The 17,823-nt window shown below is 45.2% G+C and overlaps 1 protein-coding gene across 3 annotated transcripts in view; it reads right to left on the minus strand.

The window, feature by feature from the left end:
* RBFOX1 (RNA binding fox-1 homolog 1) overlaps positions 1 to 17,823 on the minus strand; it is a 2,099,893-nt gene that overhangs the window by 1,900,183 nt on the left and 181,887 nt on the right. For all 3 annotated transcript variants that reach the window (XM_073899542.1, XM_073899544.1, XM_073899543.1), the window contains exon 2: positions 9,037 to 9,075. In XM_073899542.1, the coding sequence (XP_073755643.1) occupies positions 9,037 to 9,075 (39 nt within the window). The remainder of the gene's footprint in view (positions 1 to 9,036; positions 9,076 to 17,823) is intronic.

Below are 17,823 nucleotides of genomic sequence, written 5' to 3' on the forward strand. Positions count from 1 at the left end.
CACCCTTCCTTCTGCACACCTGAATCTGGGGCTGGCATCTCAGAGTTGACTAGCACCTCTAATCCTGCAGTCATAATACCAATGAGAATTACTTCACATATGTTGTATGTGTCTGTTTAACTTTAAATGCTCGATGATTTGCTACAGACATACTTCTTCATGCAAGGGTTTTTTTCTAGAGCTTCAGATGTTCCAAGTAATCGATAATGCTGCCGCTCTGACTCCAAATTAAATAACTGCACACTTATTACCCATTACCGAAAGGCACACCAGGAGCTTGGCCACCAGGAACACACAACCCCACATATGCTAAGCCTTCCCTCTCTCTGTTGGCCCACTCCAACCCTCTGTCTGCTCAGATCGGATAGTGTGGATACTGCCCCACTTTTAGAAATCAAACTCCCTTTGCTAGTCTAACCTAAATTGGGATGAAAACATGCCAAGGCTCTGAAATTTACTCTACCAAGCTGAGCCCCCAGGTAGCAGGTAACATTTGGCTGTGGAATCAGGAATGTTTGGCCGCCTCTTCTGTCACCTGCTCCTCCAAGGGAGGTGGGGGATGCAGAATTTCAGTTCTATGGGTTATGCATTCCTTGTTCTCTTCCTACTGAGTTGAAGCAAAAAACAAACAAACAGAAAGAATGGTCACCTAAAAGTGGGTAGCCTAGGCTGGCCACCGCGATGTGCAGTGAGATGCAAGGAGAAGCACATTTGAGGTTGGGTGAGATGAGCCCTCCATCACATCCTGTCTGCCTGAGCTGGCAAAAAAAAGTCACACTAAATGGCTGGGGAAAGACAAGAGTACCTGAGCCAGAAATGCCCTTCAGTGACATGACACATCATTGTACAGGTCTCTAGGAAGACTCTTCTGCAATCAGAAAACGTGAGGCATCCACAAGAGAGGGAACCATCAGGAATCCATCCTGACACACAATCCCATCAGAGGTGGTAAGAGGTTGGATAACATGTGCTATGGCTCCCTGATATGGAGCTTGCAAATGGGGTGACCAAAAAAGACAGTGACTGTGCATCAGAAACAATCTAGAGAAAATCAGAACTAACCCCATTAGCTGTCCCATCCCTACTCAGAATCTTGTAGATTAAGAGAAACAGCCAGTGCAATTACTTCAATCACTTATGCAAAGTAAGACCGTTTCCCAAATTGGAAATGACAGTCTGGGCCACCTGGTAGGGAAGACAGCCTGTCCCCGGGAGGGGGGCTGAGTATTTCCTTCCTAGTCCTTTGAGTCTTTGCTTGGTCATGAGAAGATCATAATCAAAATCACTATCTCCTTCACCAGTACCCATCATCATCATCATCATCAAATCCACCAACGTAAAGGTATCTAGTGGAACTTTTTTAGTGGAAATTGACTCTAGGGACCGCAGATGAAAAGTAGGTATCAAGTACCCACATCATGTTAAGAGAGATTCCTCAAAAAGGTTGTATGGTTAAAACATATTATTATCAGCATATTAAAGGTGCTGATAAACCCTGTAGTGAAGAAACCCAATTGGCTTTTTTTCCCCAAACTTACATGACCATCGTAACATGACCACCACCTTCTTAAAAAGTGGCTCTGGGATCTTAACACCATAAACACCCTATTCAATGAATGTGAGGCACACACAGTTGGGAGTCCCCAACCTTGGCTGTATATTGACATCACCTGGAAAATTTTCAAAAATACTAACATCTGAGCCCCACCTCAGTGTAGATGAACTGCCAACACATCAACCAGACCCCTACCATACCCACCATGAGACCATACCTGGCACTTCATCAACATCCTCCAAAACTGAGCCAATCCCACAAAACACTAACAGTAAATGGACATTTTGCTGAACAGTTTGGAGGTTGATGGGACAGAGGAAAATGTTGTACATAATGATGCAGAACTTCCTGACAATTTCCTTCAAAAATCCCTGATCCTTCTCCAAAGTTTTCTTCCAGATGACAGCCGCTTCGTGTCTTCTCTCTTCTTCCATTGCTCTCCCCACCCAGTGGCCTCTAAACCCCTATTATCCTAACCAATTCTCTTTTGAATCTAAGCTTGTACAACCCACTCGGGAAGATTAGTCCCCCAGGTAGCTCAACAGCAGCACTCTGTTTTTACTCAAAATCTCCCCAGAGGTCTTGCTTCCAGTCTCAAATAGCCAAGCAAAGTATATTTTTTCAAATCGACATACACAAAATTATCAGTTACAAAAGTTCAATATGTACTCTTGCAGCTAGGTGGAGAGGCAGAAATTTTTATAAGACTGGCTGGGAGGATTAGACAAAGAAAGGTTAACTAGGAGGGCTGCATGGAAGAGGTGAGACTCCAGCCATCTTGAGGAAAGGATTCATGTAGAGGAAACAGGAAGAACCTGGACGTTAAGGACTGGGTCTGCAGAAATCCCAAAGGCTGAGAAAAGAGCTGGGAGAGCAGGGAGGAAGGTAGCAAATCCTCAGTGGAGCCAATAACAATACCAAGCATGAATCCTGCCCTCAGCATGTGCCAGACACTGTTCTAAACAATTCGTTATCTCATTTTGCTTAAATAATCCAGTGAGATAGGTATTGTTATCCCAGTGAGACAGTAGCAGGGCTGGGATTTGAATCAAGGCAGTCATCTTCAGGGTCCATTTGTTTAACTACTGCATTAAAGAGTAGTCAACTAGAGCACCAATAAAAACAAGGCCAATTAAGCAGACAGAGTGACTAGGTTCTGGAGTAATCCACAATCTTTCTATCACAGAAAGGTATTGAGACTAGAGCATCAGCATCACCTTGGAGCTTATAAGAAATGCAGGATCTCAGGCCTCACTCCAAACTTCCTGAATCAGATTCTGCATTTTAACAAGCACCCCCACGGGTTCTCCTGACACACCAAAATGTGGGTGGTACTGGTCTAGAAGTCTGGGGTCAGTAACATAAATCTAATTCAAGAAGGGAGCACTGTGGGTGGAAACAGCAGGTAAGAGCCCGGATGAACTGCTGGGTGTAAATACATTTCCAAAGCCACCTACGGCTGGCAGCAGTCATTTCTGACAGTGAACAAAACAGCCATAGTTAAGAGCTAGAATCAGTTCCACATACTAATGGCTCTGCCACCTACTCAAATATGTGACCTCAGGCAAGTTACAAAACCCCAAAGACTCACTTTCACCATCTAAAAGTGAAGACAAAGGACAGTTCTTCCTTGGGTTTTCAAGATTAGGTGAGAAATTCTGTACCTGGTGCTTATCATAGTGCCTGTTAATCTACAACCCCATCCACAAGCACTACCCATTACTATGACGATGTCAAAATTAAAACTTAAGGACATTAAGCTGGCTCTGAAGGTCTCCATTATGGTGCCAAAGGCTGTGAAGACTGAAGAAGGTGCAGGGAAATGCAAAGTGCAGGTGAGCTCAATTTCCTCATCTTGCATGGATGGAATTCAAAGATGCCATTTCCTTCTTGACTTTGACAGTGAAACAAGGGTTACAGCATCCTTTTCAATGAAGTGAAGGGCAACCATATGTAGAATTAATAACAGGATGCCTACCTTCCAAAACAGCAGGTAAGATAAAAGCAAATCAAACAATCTGTAGAGCCAAGAAGAGAGAAAATAATTGCAACAGCAAGAAAAGTTCTTAAGGAATTTTTTAAATGACAGCTGATCAAACATATATATTATGACAAATACACTGAATTCCACTATTAAAAGGCTAAGATTCTCAGACTGGGTGAATAAACAAGATATATCCATAGTCTACCTCCAAGAGATACCTCCAACAAAGAGAAATCAAAGAAGAGTAACAACGAAAGGATGTGTCCAGGCCCATGGGAATCAGAGAGAGAGAGAGAAAGAGAGAGAGAGAGTGCAACACTGATTTCAAAAAAGCCCAAGGCAGAGAGCATTAACAAAGCTCAACATGGCCATTTATATCCATGAAAGTTTCAATCCATAACCAATACCACTCAATAAATAGCCTTTGTGAGTCATATGACAGGGGCTCAAAATACATAAAGCACAAACTCCGACAAGTTTCCAGAAATGGACAGAAATATAGTCGTTCTGGGAGACCCTAACCAAACCATCCAAAAAAAGTTTGTAAGATGGAGCACACTACTACAAGTGTCCAAGGGGTACCTCAGGAAAATTCAGTGAGACTTGCCCATTTATCCAACCATCAATCCATCTACTCACCCACCCACCCCATTCATTCATTCATCTATCCCATTGTTCCATCCACCCACTCATCCATCCATCCCCAAGCCCACTCACCCACTCACCCACCCATTCATCCATCTGTCATTCCAACCATTCACCCACCCACCCCATCCAATCCATCCCAAACCCACCACCCACCCATACAATGTGCACTGAGAATCTACTCCATACCAGGCACTGGAGATCCAGTGGAATACAAAGATAAGGTGCTTCTTATTAGGAATTTTACAGCCTTCCTCCACACACAAAGGAAAAAAAGGATAAGTAGACAAAGTAAGTAAAAACAGAGGAGTGGTGAAAAACAATGGAATATAATTGAGTGTAACAAGAGTAAGAAGGTATCGGCTAAGGTCTCAGATTTTCATTCAGCAGGACATGTGAAGACCAGTAAGCAAAGATGGTTCTTGAGGAGCTTATATTTTAGTAAGAGGAAGTCAAGAAAATGAACATGAGAAGAAGAATATTATTTCAGATAGTGGTAAGTGCCATAAAGAAGTTAAGATACAACAGAAAAGAACATGTTTGGGGCAGGAAAGATGCTGATACTTTGGTCAGTCATCAGAAGCTCCTAAAGAAAGGGCACTGGATCTGAGAGCCTCAAGGAGCAGGGGGCTGGCAAAGGCCTGGTCAGAAAGGTGCCTGGGAGCCAGCTCCTGCCAGGGTGTTTGGGTGTTATTCTTGGAACCATGGGAAGCCTCTAGATCTACCTGGATAGTCTGAGAGGTAACTCCCTGTGGGTCTGCTGGAGCCCTAAGGACACCATGGGTTCCTCAGGTAGTCATACACCCTTCTAAGCCAGAGCGACCTATAAAGGCAGGCTTGCAGCTTCCACAGAGGCTCAGATGGTAAATCCTGCTCTAATTACACTGGTAATTATGAAGTGACACTTGCTGGGCAGAAAAGAGCATTCCTTCTGTTAGGAAACGATCCCTGGAAAGCCAGTCCCAGCCTCTCTAACAGAGAGGGTGCTGTGAATTTACAAACAGCTGATGGAAGGAGGTGAGACCCAGTCCAGACAGGGAGCACAGGCACCATCATGAGAAGTAAAGAGCCTAGGTATTGGGAAGGGACTCATCTGAGCGTTCACACCGCCACTCCCAGTTCTGGAGACAGCATTAGAAAGAGAGAAAATACCCCATGGTTAGTTAGGCCTAGATTTTAATCCTTGCCCTGGACTCAGTGAGCTGGGTGACCTGGGATGGTTATTTGCCTCTCTGAGCACGAGGCTCTCCATGCACAAAGGGGTTTAACAACCACCTTTCTTGTGGGGGTACACCAGCACACAGCAGGTGTCTGAGAAATGCCATACCCTTCTCTCAGGCTCTCCTACACCTCTTGGTTGGAAGCTCAGGAGGGAGGAGAAAGGAAAGGAGGATAAAAGAAAGGGAACGGCCAACCACGCAGTTATTATGCTCCCTGGTGATGCTAGAAGGGAGTTAAGCAGCCAGTGATAATAAGATTCTTGTCCCGTGTTCCCTGTGACAGCGAATAACGGAGACATGAGAACAGAGCATCCATCAGAGCCCACAGAGGAGACAGACGAAGGCAGGTGATCAAAGGAATAAATCCACTGCAATCTGAAAAACAGCCTGCCGCTTTCATCCATCTGGGAGGTGACGCAAGGACTCACACTCTGGCCAAAAACATACTTTGCCACCCAAACCACCATGGGCGTGGCAGGTTTCTAGAACAGATCCCCTCAGGGCTAATAATCTTCTCCTTGGTCTGGCCATGTCTCCAACTTGCCCATTGTTGGTGCCTCAGTGTCAGTGTCAGTGCCTCAGCCCCCACTCTGAGCTAAGCTTTAGAAATACGCCACTGCCAAGGAGATTTATCCATTTTAAAAGGTCAGAAAATTACTGCCACTGAAGCTTGTGCATGGAGCAGGTGTAAATATGCCCCAGCTCCCCTTCATGCTTTATCACCCTCAGGAGAGGGGCACCTGGGGAAGGAAGTGAGGCTCTAGGAAGTTACTTTCCAGGCAGAGCATTTAACTGCTTGGTGCCTGAGGAGCCATGGACTCCCTATGGGTGGGACCTACCTACCTATGCCACCTTTATCACCCTCTCACCTTAGAAGGATGAGTCTCAAGCTTTCTGAGCTGCCAGAGAAGCTAGAGACCTCGACCTTCCCTGTCCAGTTCTGTGGAGCATCCCTCTGAGGGGAAGAAGGATGAGCAACTCCACACAGCAGATTTGGACCTCACACCGCAGTCACTGAAGTACTGAGAAGGCAAGGATGCAGAGTCAGTTAAAAAACAAAACAAAACAAAACTAGCACCACCACCTTGACCATAAACACCAGACAATCTGTTTTGCTACATGCTGGTTAGTAAACCACTAGGAAGAGAGCAATGAAATGCCAATGCCCCAGTAGGAATTCCCATTTTCTCACGACCAGCTAAGAACTTCGGAGCACCCCAAAATGCTCTGGGGGCTGTGTGGGTCCGGGAAAACCAGAACTGTAATGAGATTAAAAAAAAACACACAATCACTGCACCAGTGTGGAAAATGTGACACCCTGGGGAATCTAAGGAAACCAGCAAACACATAAGGAAGAATCCAGGCTGCAGAGAGGCACAGATGGAGGTTCAAATCCCAGCTCTGCCAGTTATAAGCTGTGTGACTGGGGGCAAGTTACCTCATTTCTCTGGGCTTCTGCCCTGCATGGTAGAAAGAGGGATGATGAGACCTAGTCTGCCTACATGCCATGGAGATTTAGGCTAATATAAGTGTTACTGTACAGATCACAGCAAATGCCCAACGAATTGATATTATTTTGTCAAGGTGACATGGTCTGTCCTGATTTTTATATACATACATATAGAGAGACACACAGAGAGAAAAATTGAATAACTCCGTCAACCAACCTATCTACAAACCAACTCAATCAAATGATCCAGCAATCGCACAGACTTTCCAAAGTTTAGAAATCAAGATGCCCAATGGAAAAGGAGGGTAAATCAGAGACCAGGAAGCCCACTGGTTGGCCAGGAATGATACATCTGGTCCCCTGAGGTGAGAGGAGCCTGCCTGTCGTCCTTTGTCCTTTCCACCCTTGCTTTCCCCAGTACTGTGCAAACTAAAATATACTAACCAGATATGACACCGCCAAATGCAGGACAGCATGGGAGTTGAAAACATGGGCCCTGGAGCCAGCCTGCTAGGCTTCAAATCCCAGCCAACACTGGAGTGACCTTGCTGAGATTCAGTTTCCTCGTTATAAGAAGGAAACAGTTTGGCGGTTCTTCGAAAAGTTAAACACAGAATTACTCTATGACCCTGCAATTCTACTCCTAGGTATCTATCCAAAATAATTAAAAACAGGTGTTCAAATATTTGTACATGCATGTTCACAGCAGCACTATTCACAATAGCCAAAATACCCACCACCAGATGAGTGGATAAACACATGTGGCATATCCATACAATAGAATGTTATTCAGCCATAAAAGGAATGAAGTACTGATACATACTACAGTGTGGATGAATCTTGTAAACATTATGCTTAGTGAGAGAAACCAATCACTAAAGACCACATATTGTATGATTCCATTCACGTGAAATATTCAGAACAGGCAAATCCACAGACAGAAAGCAGATTGGTGGTCGTCAGGGGCTGGGGGAGGGGAGAACAGGGAGTGACTGCTAACGTAATTACCTTTGGGTGATAAAAATGCTTAGAGGCAGCGGCTGACAACATTGTGAACATACTAAATGCCACTGAATTGTTCATGTTAAAATGGTTACTTTTATGTTATGTGTATTTTGCCTCAGTAAATTACTTATAATTATTCAAATTCTTCTACCCATAACTGGCAGCCAACAGCAGGAGCCTAGGGAGGGGTCTCCAATGGGCAGTGACACTGGCAGGAGGAGAAAGAACAGGGGAGCACGAAGCATGCTCTAATCACCACTCAAACAACAGAGACCATAGATTCAGCCTCCTTCACCAATTACACCAACCCCAGGCCGCCCATGCACCTCGCCAGTCCCATCACGCATTTACATGTGTAATAAAAAGCCGCTATCTTGATACTAATCTTAGGAAGAAAAAAATTCTTACATTTGTATTAATTTTCTTTCCCAGGTTTTAATTGAAGAGAGGATACAGTGTCATGAGGGAAATAAAACCTTACTTCAACTATCCAAGGGCCATGTGGCTTCATTAGAAGTTACATTAGCTCATTAAGCAACAATAATAATGTAGAGTCAGAATCAATGAAAAAAATGCATTGCCCCAAGGTATAGATCCGTTTGGTTCAATTATATTCTTACATGGCCAAGCTCCGGTGGCTCTGACGCTAATAAAAATGTGTGATGCCAGCAGATGGGGCTTCCTTCCTCCACCTTCAAAGCTCAATGATGACACAGAAGCAAGGGTATGGCTTCCATCCTCACAACCACTTTCATTGCTTCTAGTAAGAGGCCATCTAATCACTTACCCACCTACACCCTGGCAAAACTGATTTCTAGAGCTCATACATCAACAGGGCCAAGTAGGTTCTATGTCACCAGCCTTCCCTGATCCATTGGTAGAGACTGCTCTGGGTGAGGGTTGAATTGTGCTATGGTTGATTATAGATGTCTGCCTTGGGCACAGGACTGGAGTGCTATGCCTGATGGTACGTATGTTCCAGTTATGCCCAGGAGCCCCTCCAACTGGGAGGGGAGCTTAAGAAAACTATCACTCTGGCAATGCTCACCCTGCTCCTTAGCCGCACCCCTACAAGGCTGGACTGGGTTTGCACAGTAATAGAGTGCATGAGACTTTACCTCCTTCATTTTCACCAGACTTAACAAAAATCCTAAATCAGGACAAAATGAGTACTTACTTGACCCTCGACCAGGTCGCATGGCGGGGACAGTAAATCCTGCATTAAAAAAATACAAAGACAAGAAATGTTGAATTTCACATTGCAACAATTGCTTTTCCTATGTTTTTCTCTTAGACAAAATAACTACATTCTTTGGAAAGAAATATTTGATTTATTCAATCCAAAAATGTACGTTGAGTGCCTAACACATGCCAGGTGCTGTTATAGGCTCTGCATTTATAACAATAAACAGCAAGGCAAGTTCCTGCCATGGGGTGGGAAAGAGAAGAGGGAGAACATAGCAAATAAGGAAGATAATAACTAATAGATGAAGATCATATCAGACAGTGGTAAGTCCAAAGATGATAAAATGGGTTATGGGGGAAAGAGTGAGGAGTGCTACTGTAGACTGGGGGGTCGGAGGTAGTGGGTATTGAGAGCTGAATGACAAGAAGGAGCCAGACGTATCTGGGGTAGGTATTTTCAATGCAGGGACAGCAGGTACAAAGGCCCTCGGGCAGGCACAAATGGAAGAGAGCCAACCAACAGGAAGGCTGAAGTAGCTGGGAGTAGTCAGACATCAGAGAGGCAGGCAGGGACCAGATCTCATCTGGCCTTGAAGGTTAACATACAAATTTGGGTGTTTTTCTAAGCAAATCAGGAAGCCACAGGAAGAATCAAAGTATCTCTTCAAAGTACCAAAAAAGCCACACCCTACTCAGCTCAACTACCCCAAGTAGCCCCAGGGGAGTCGCCTAATCCATGCACAAGCTTCCCTCCCCTCCCCAACCTGTCCTCGGAATGCTGAGCCAGTTCCCAACACAGGAAGGGCCCTGGCTAAATTGGAAGGGAAAAGGTGAGTTGCCGAGACGCTTTCTGAAATGCAAATTTCAAGGCCAGCCTGCCCCTGTGCCCAGGATATCACCCTCCATGCCAAGATGGTTTCCCACCCAAAGGGAGAGAACGTACCAAAATCTCCCCTTGGGGCACCTGGGTGACTCAGTCAAGTGTCTGCCTTCGGCTCAGGTCATGATCTCAGGATCCTGGAATCGAGCCCCGCATCAGGCTCCCTGCTCAGCGGGAAGCCTGCTTCTCCCTCTCCCACTCCCCCTGCTTGTGTTCCCTCTCTCGCCATGTCTCTGTCAAATAAAATCTTAAAAATGAAATAAAATAAAAGCTCCCCTTTTCCCTGCCTGAAGCTCAGATCAAGCCTTTCATCGTATGCCTGTGGACTCTACCAGCACCTCAGAACCCAAGACAGAAACAAGAAAATCCCTTTCCCAGACTCTGCCCAACTGAGGATAAGCCCCTGGGCACTGGCTGTCCCAAGCAGGGTTCAGTGCCCAACAAGCTCCTTCTCTGGGCCCAGAAATGTATTCAAAGCTCACCTTCTTTTCCTTGCTCCCTCAGCCTCTTTACAAACAATAAAGCTCTGTTCTCTTTGCTTCTTTCCATGCACCCTCCAGGACTTGTGCTCAACACAGGAGACACTATAAGGAGCACAAAGGACAAGGCCCCCAATGGCACTTATGGTCTGGGGGAGAAGCAGATACTAATTAGGGGACCACAATATACAAGTTAGGCTACAGCCCTGAAGAAGAGTGTGTGACACTCCTTCCTGCCCTCTCATTTGCTCCTCTGCGCCTGGAGCCCCTGCCCACCTAGTCAGCCTTATTGGACAACCACAGCTCCTTCTACCTTCTCAACTTGGCAGAAGCCCTCTGCAGTAACTCTCCACTCCCTTAAGGTGCTGTCTTGTCCCCTTTCTGACTTTTCCCAGAGTCCTTTCTCATGGGCTCCTCTTCCTGTGCCTGTTCCAGGAACACCAGCATCCTCTGCATGCATCTTACCCTCCCTTGGGACCATTTACTATCTATCTCCCTGGGACCCCAGTTCCCACCTCCTTTAAGACCCCTGAGTGTCTGCACCTAGTCCTGACTGTTCTCCTGCACTCCAGACCCCACAAACTGACTGTCCTCTCCTCTCTCCAAGTACCAGTGACATTTCAACTCCACAGGACCCAAGCCAAGCTCTCCTCTTGCCACCAGCTGCACCTCCTTCATCTCAGGGCTCTCCCAGTCCACTGAGCCTGCAGCCTGGGTGCCTGCCCTCGATTACCCCTACATTCAATCCCAGCTGATCCACTGCAGCTGTGTCTCTTACACTGCACTCTTGTCCCTGGTCTGGTTACTGCATAATAATTGCATAATAATAGACTCTTCAAAGGCTTCTGGACACATCTCTGTGCTGCTGAAAACAATTTGGCTGAAAGCAAGGAGACCGGCAGGACAATTTGGTCAAAATGAATATTCTGTGGCAGTTGTTTTCAGGGTGTTGGTCATCTTGGTATGCCATGAAGTGGTTTTAAAGACTTTTTATGCATCTTTAACCACTTGGATCCGTTTATGCCCCGTATGAAGCATTTCATTTTATTTTGTTTAAGAAATCAAATCCCAGTATTGCCAAGCTCAACTGTAACTAATGGCAGACACAGGGCAATGAAAAGAAAGAGTCTCCCATAAAAAACTCATTTACAGCATTCATCTAGATGAACTTCATCTAACAGTCCTTTGAAAAGCTATGTATGTGCTTTATGTCAATGTCCCGCCCTGTGAAAATCCATTTTGCAGCATGTGTGATCCTGGGAGTAGGGTGTCAACTGAATTTATATAAATCAAAATCAATATTGTTTTCCCCACCACTCTTTTCTGTATTATAAATGAAGTCCTTACCACTCTCCAAAGTCACCCCTGAAAAGATAATCATGGATGCCATTTTGACATGTGTTCTTCTCTTCCTACACATGTACAAACATACTTGCCCATATATGCATACATACACACAAAAATATAACTTTAAAAAATGGATCAGGGCTGTAGATATTGACCTATGTACTTGCTTTTTATTGTCTTACCAACAGACCGTGAATATCTTTTCCAGATAGTTCATATAGAGTTGAGTTTCTCAATTTCAGCACTGTTGAAAATTTGGACTGGATAATCTTTGTTGTAGGGGGTGCCACAGGTTCCCTGAGGGACCTTTGAGATGTGGAAAGAACCCCTGATGTGGAGCCATCTCTTCCTTTTTTAACAGCTGCATACAATTCCATACTATGAGTACACCATAATTTAACTATCCCCATACCCATTGACATTCAAAATTTTAAATTCACCAGAGGAAACTGATGGTTAAAAAAAAAAATTGCAATGTATAAATGGGGCCCATCCTTCTGGTAAAATTTGAATTACTGTGTATCTGGTTTGTTTAAAACAGACAGGTCCTCTGTGTGCATTGGGCAGCTCTAGGTGTTTCTTTTATGTTTGTTCATATGACGTGGGCATGGACAGAAGTCCACCAGTGTCAGGGAAAGATCGGTGATCGTTACTGCTGTGATGGCACAGGGAGGTGGCACACTCATGCACCACTGGTGGGGGCAGCACTTGGCACCACCTGTCTGGCGGGCAATCAGGCAAAACAGATCAAGAGCTGTCACCCTGTCTAACAATCTATTTCTTGTTCAGTAAAATTAAGTGGATAGCTCCAGTCTGTCCCTTCCCTTCTCTTTAGGCTGGATGAACTCACTGAAGCTAGATGGCTCTTAAAGATAAATGCCTGGTCCTTCTCAGAAAGACAATTAATGAGCTCAGAGACTGCTTAAACCAAGATGAAATGTGAGATTAACAGACGCAGGGCCATCTATCCACCCTGCCAACAGGCTATCTCTTCCTTGCCGGGCTGTTTCATTAGATGCCGCCAAGGAAACCCACCAAACGTACCATGGCTATCAGGGCTATTTTTGAGATAATTGCAAGGCTTGGATCCACTTAAATCAGAAATATGGGACAGAGAAGGATTAAGACGAACCCTACCCCTTTCTCCTCTGCCAAAAATGTCCCAACAGGCTTTAAAGGGACAAGAAAACCGCATGAAACTTTCATCAGAGCCTAGCTGGTTTTCTGCAGGAGCTGTGGGGCCTGAAGTTCCAATTCTGAACAGTGCCCAGTACAATAGTTAGGCACCTTTCCTCCCTGCAGGCCTCCCCTGGTCTCCTCACCCACCCCTTCTCCTCTCCATGTCTGGGAACTTGAGTTGCCTTAAGGGGAAGGGAGAAGAGAGGAAGAGAAGGAAACAGAGAAGAGAGGCAAACAAGAGTTCAGAACAGGATCCTGTGTCCTAGCTGCACTCCTGAATTACCCTACCAGCACACTCTATGGAAACTCAGATGTTACTACTACGCACACTCTTAAAAGCTGAATCCAATCTCTGTTCGCATAACTTTGCAAGCAGGTAGACCAAGACAGGGTTAAGTCTCCTCTAGGTCGGCTTTCCCTTTTCCCCTCCAGTCTGCAATCTCCTGGAAAGCACACCAAGAATGCAAAACTGCAGGAGCCCCTCAGAAACTACCTGGCTTGCCTGTAGCTTCAACATCCCTTTCCCCAGTGGAGAAAAGAGGAGAAACAGTATTTCTGCAGACCTTCTTTTCCTTGTCATCCATTTCGTGGGAATTTCAACCTTGACACTGAATGTGTCCCCTCGCCCCACCCTGACAAGCACAGTAACATTGGGAGATCAAGCAATGATAATAATCATAAATGCTAAGTGAAGTCCAAGCAGGTGAAGCACTTTGCTCCTGCAATGAGATGAGAACTTGGATTAATCTCTGTGCTTTTCAGTTGTGCCCTTCCTTACATAAGACTTTTCATCAGAGGCCTCCTCCTTGCCTTAGGGAGGATTAGGATTACTCTAGCAGGAGTGAAAGGATGAAGAGTTTTCATTCTCTGATTTCCAAAGGAATCTGCCAAACCAATGCCTATACAACATTCTAGCCGTTGGAGGGAGATCATGACAGGATGAGTCCAGGTGATCATGTTCCATCACCATCTGAAAGGAACCTTCCACTAACACAGCTGCCCAAAGACTGTGGATGGTCCAGGACTCCCATGCACACCCTGAGCCTTGCAGAGCTCCAAATACTTCTCCATGTGCTCTTTTTCAGTGGTGCCCCTCCTTTTTCAAGGGAGATATACAACCCTTTAAGAGACAGAAAGGGTTATAATGGTGTAGATGAGACAGCAGTAAACTCTGCCCCACTGAAAGATTAAGTCCTCATAAAAAGACCCCAAAAAAGATGGTAATTTTATTATTATTATTATTATGGCTTCACACATTACGAAAACAAAATAGTAAAGTTCTCAGGGCCTCTGTACTCGATGAGCTGGGATTCAAACCTGCTTTGGGTGAGATTCTGATTCCAAGACCTCTCCTGCCCACTGATTCTATCATATAAATGTAAGATCATACTCAGCATTGTGCAGAAGGACACACACTTGCCCTCAGGTAGTTTCCAAGTAACTCAGGAAGACAAAACTCAAGTATGTATGCAGAAATGGAATATCGTAACAGAGAGGCAAGGAATACAACACTCCACATGAGGAAAAGCAGCATGTCAGCTGGGTCTTCCAGAAAACAGACACTGAGGTGGAGTCAGGTACACGGAAGATTTACTGGGGAATAACATTTGAGTGGGGAGTTGAATAGTATTCCCCCAAAAAGGTATGTTCCATTCCTCCTAATCCCCCAAAACTTGTACATATGACCTTATTAGGGAAAAAGGTCTTTGCAGATATCATCAGGGTAATACAAGGTCATACTGGATTTGGGTGGGCCCTAAAAGCAAAGACAGTGTCCTTAGAACATGAGAGACACAGACAGAGGGTGGGGAAAAGCCACAAAGACAGAGGCAGAGGCTGGAGGGACATGGCCACAAGCCAAGGAATGCCAGGGGCCAACAGAAGCTGGGATTGGCAAGGAAAGATCCTCTTCTAGACCCTTGGGAGGGAGCACAGCCCTGGCAACATCTTGAACTTTTTCCTCCAGGACTGAAGGGAGATAAATTTCTGCTGTTTTAAGGCACCCGGTTTGTGATAATTTTTCACAGCAGCAGCGGAATGCTGATGGAGCTGTGAAAGAAAAAGGGAGCCAGCAAGATTGGGCAGGGGAGCTGCCAGACACGCCTGCACATCTAACAGTGTCTGGCAGCTCACTGGGGACCCAAGAGCCCAGGCTGCCCATTATAGGAGGCCCGTGTCACACAGAAATGGCCAGACCCTAGTAGACAGTCCTGCAGTCATTGGCTGGGACCAACCTGAGAAGAGCAGGGCAGCTCAAGAGCTGAGGTGGGACTGAGGCCTCAACAGTTGGAGGATGTCATCTGCCCACACCGTTCACAGCTGGGCCACAAGTCCTTCTTCAAAGGAGGAGTTCTGTGTCTACCATAGCATGGACACAGGGATAACAAGATCAAAATTGCCCCGCCCAACTTTTATATCCCCCAGTGTGCGGTCCCCAGCGTGGAAGGAATCACTACCTGTCCCATCATCTGGGTGCCTCAGTCATTCACTCACTCCCTACCACTGTTTCCTGTGGGCCTCCTGTTTCCCCACACTTTGCTCACTGAACTGGTAATACTGGGTCAGTGTGCAGCAGCTCCAGAACCCTGGCACCTGCATTCCAGTTGGGGGGACAGAGCAGGCTGAAAGGTGTTAAAGGTGGGGCTGGAGGGTCAGGTGGGTAGAGTATCAAATGGGCCTTGGAATCCATGGTAATCAGGAGCCTGGAGTTTTTCCAAGTTCAAGGGGGAAATCACTGGACATGAAAGCAGGGAGGGACGGAGGTATATGGAGAATGGTTCAGACAGAGCAAGAGTAGAAATAGCTTACCAGTTAGGAAGCTCTTATCGTTCCTGCAAAAGGTCATGGAAGTATGAATTACAACAGTGGAGACAGAAAAAAGAGAGTCAAGAATATTGTGGAGATACAATCAAGGGGACATGTTGGTGTGTCACAGAGGGTGTTTATGTTGGGGGTCAAGGGGCCAGGGAAATATCATTATCCCTGATTTCCTGACTTCCATTTCTGGTGGAAAGTGATGCCCATTATTGATCTGGGGAAGATCAGGGTGGGGAATGGAGGGGGTACAGGTAGAGATTAAGAAAGTGTTTGATAGACATGTGACATTTGAGATGTCCATGAGACATCCTAAATGAGTGGCCAAAAAAATAATGAAACCTGTCCATGTGGGATTCAGATGAGAAGCTGGAACCCAAGTATGAATTTGGGGATCTGAGAGACCTTACTAGTTGGTCTGGCAAAGTGCTGTTTTCTTTCTCTCTGTCAGAATCTATTGCATGGAGATGTGATAAAGCCTTGGGAGCCACCTGAACAGGTAAGCTGTATTTGCCATGCAGGTAGAACAGGTAGCAGGTGGTCAGGAATGCAGATAAGGCCCTTAGCACAGAAGACAAGAGTTGTATCTGGCCAAGACTGCAATGCATGCATGTGGCCTCTGAGCACTGAGGCACAACAGATCATAGGACATTATTGCCTAGCATGTGGGGAACCAGTCATCAGGAAAAAATGTTGATGAGGAATCTCTAAGCAAGTCATTCAGAGATCAGGGCACAGTCAGCATCATGCCCTTCCTAGCTCTTCAGAGACAAAATATGGCATACACTACAGGGGAAATCGGTAGAGTTCAGAGTACGGAAACATCTTCGTGGAAGGGAAAGAACCTGGGATATTAAAAGCCAGGTGGTCGTGGTTTTTATTACCAGACTATGGGATCTATTAGCATAGTGTTTATACCTGCCTTGTTCACTATATTCCCAGACCTGGCCACTCCTAGTACCCACTGGGAGCTTGATAATGCCAGTAACATGAGCCAATGAGTGGATAGATGGGTGGGTGGATATGTCTAAATTCTACCATGTTCCTTTGTTGTTAGGAATAAAGATAGCCAAATTTGAAATTCCTTAAAACCCATGTGTCTATTTTGATCCATGCCAACTTCAAAGCACCTCCTTCAAGAAGCAGTAGAGGATCATAGTTAAAAACGTCATACTGCCTATGATAGCCCTACCAAAGCCATGAGGCCTTGGGTGTCTCCTAACCCTTTGAAACTGTTTCCACCTGTGTGAGGTATCATGCTAACTGTACCTATTTCATTTGTCTCTAATGAGAACTAAATGAGATAATAGATAATTCATGTACATTGCTTAGGACAATGTATGGCAAATAAAAGTACATGATAAATTACATATTCCACTCCTTTTCTTCCCTCTCTCCTCCTACCATCAGACATCACTTTTCACTGTGCTGTGCTGCCCTGCCCTCCTGGCCACACCACCCTGCAGACCCTCACGGCCACTCACCTGTTCCCTTATTCCTGTGGGCTCTTAAATTATCAGTGATGTGGAAGAAAACTACACACAGCACAGGCTGGGCTGATTGTACTAAAGCTTTCATAATACCACTCCAAGGAAGAGTATACGGTACTTAATTTTTAAAATGTAATATATATTTAATGCAATATTAATATTTAACTCACTTAATGCAATATTTAATTTGATATCTAATGCAAATAAAAATAGTAAACACATTTATTAATGATTTACACAAGCGCTTGCCTATTCTGTTTTTAAGGCATTTTTCTGCCTAGAAGACAATTTTCTAATCCCCAGAAAGCAAATATGGGAGGGTTTTAGAGCTGGTTCTTGTAAGTAGGTCAGATTTGTCATCTTGTGAGTGGGCTTGACCAAGAAGCAACAGCCATGGGTTTCATTTAGTCATGTAATTAATAAGGGCATACTATGTGCAGGGCACTGGGCTAAGATTTGATGGGAAGAGAGAAGGAGCCCTATTCTTACAGAGCTCAAAATCCAGTGAGATGGTGAAATTTTCTAACAACTAAAGTAAGTGCTAGGAAGGGAACCCTACAATAGTCAGACCGAGCACTAGCAGGGAACCT

The sequence above is a fragment of the Callorhinus ursinus genome, unplaced genomic scaffold, assembly GCF_003265705.2.
Source record: "Callorhinus ursinus isolate GAN/ISIS: 27379988/994484 unplaced genomic scaffold, GSC_fseal_2.0 scaffold13, whole genome shotgun sequence".
Classification (NCBI taxonomy): Eukaryota; Metazoa; Chordata; class Mammalia; order Carnivora; family Otariidae; genus Callorhinus; species Callorhinus ursinus.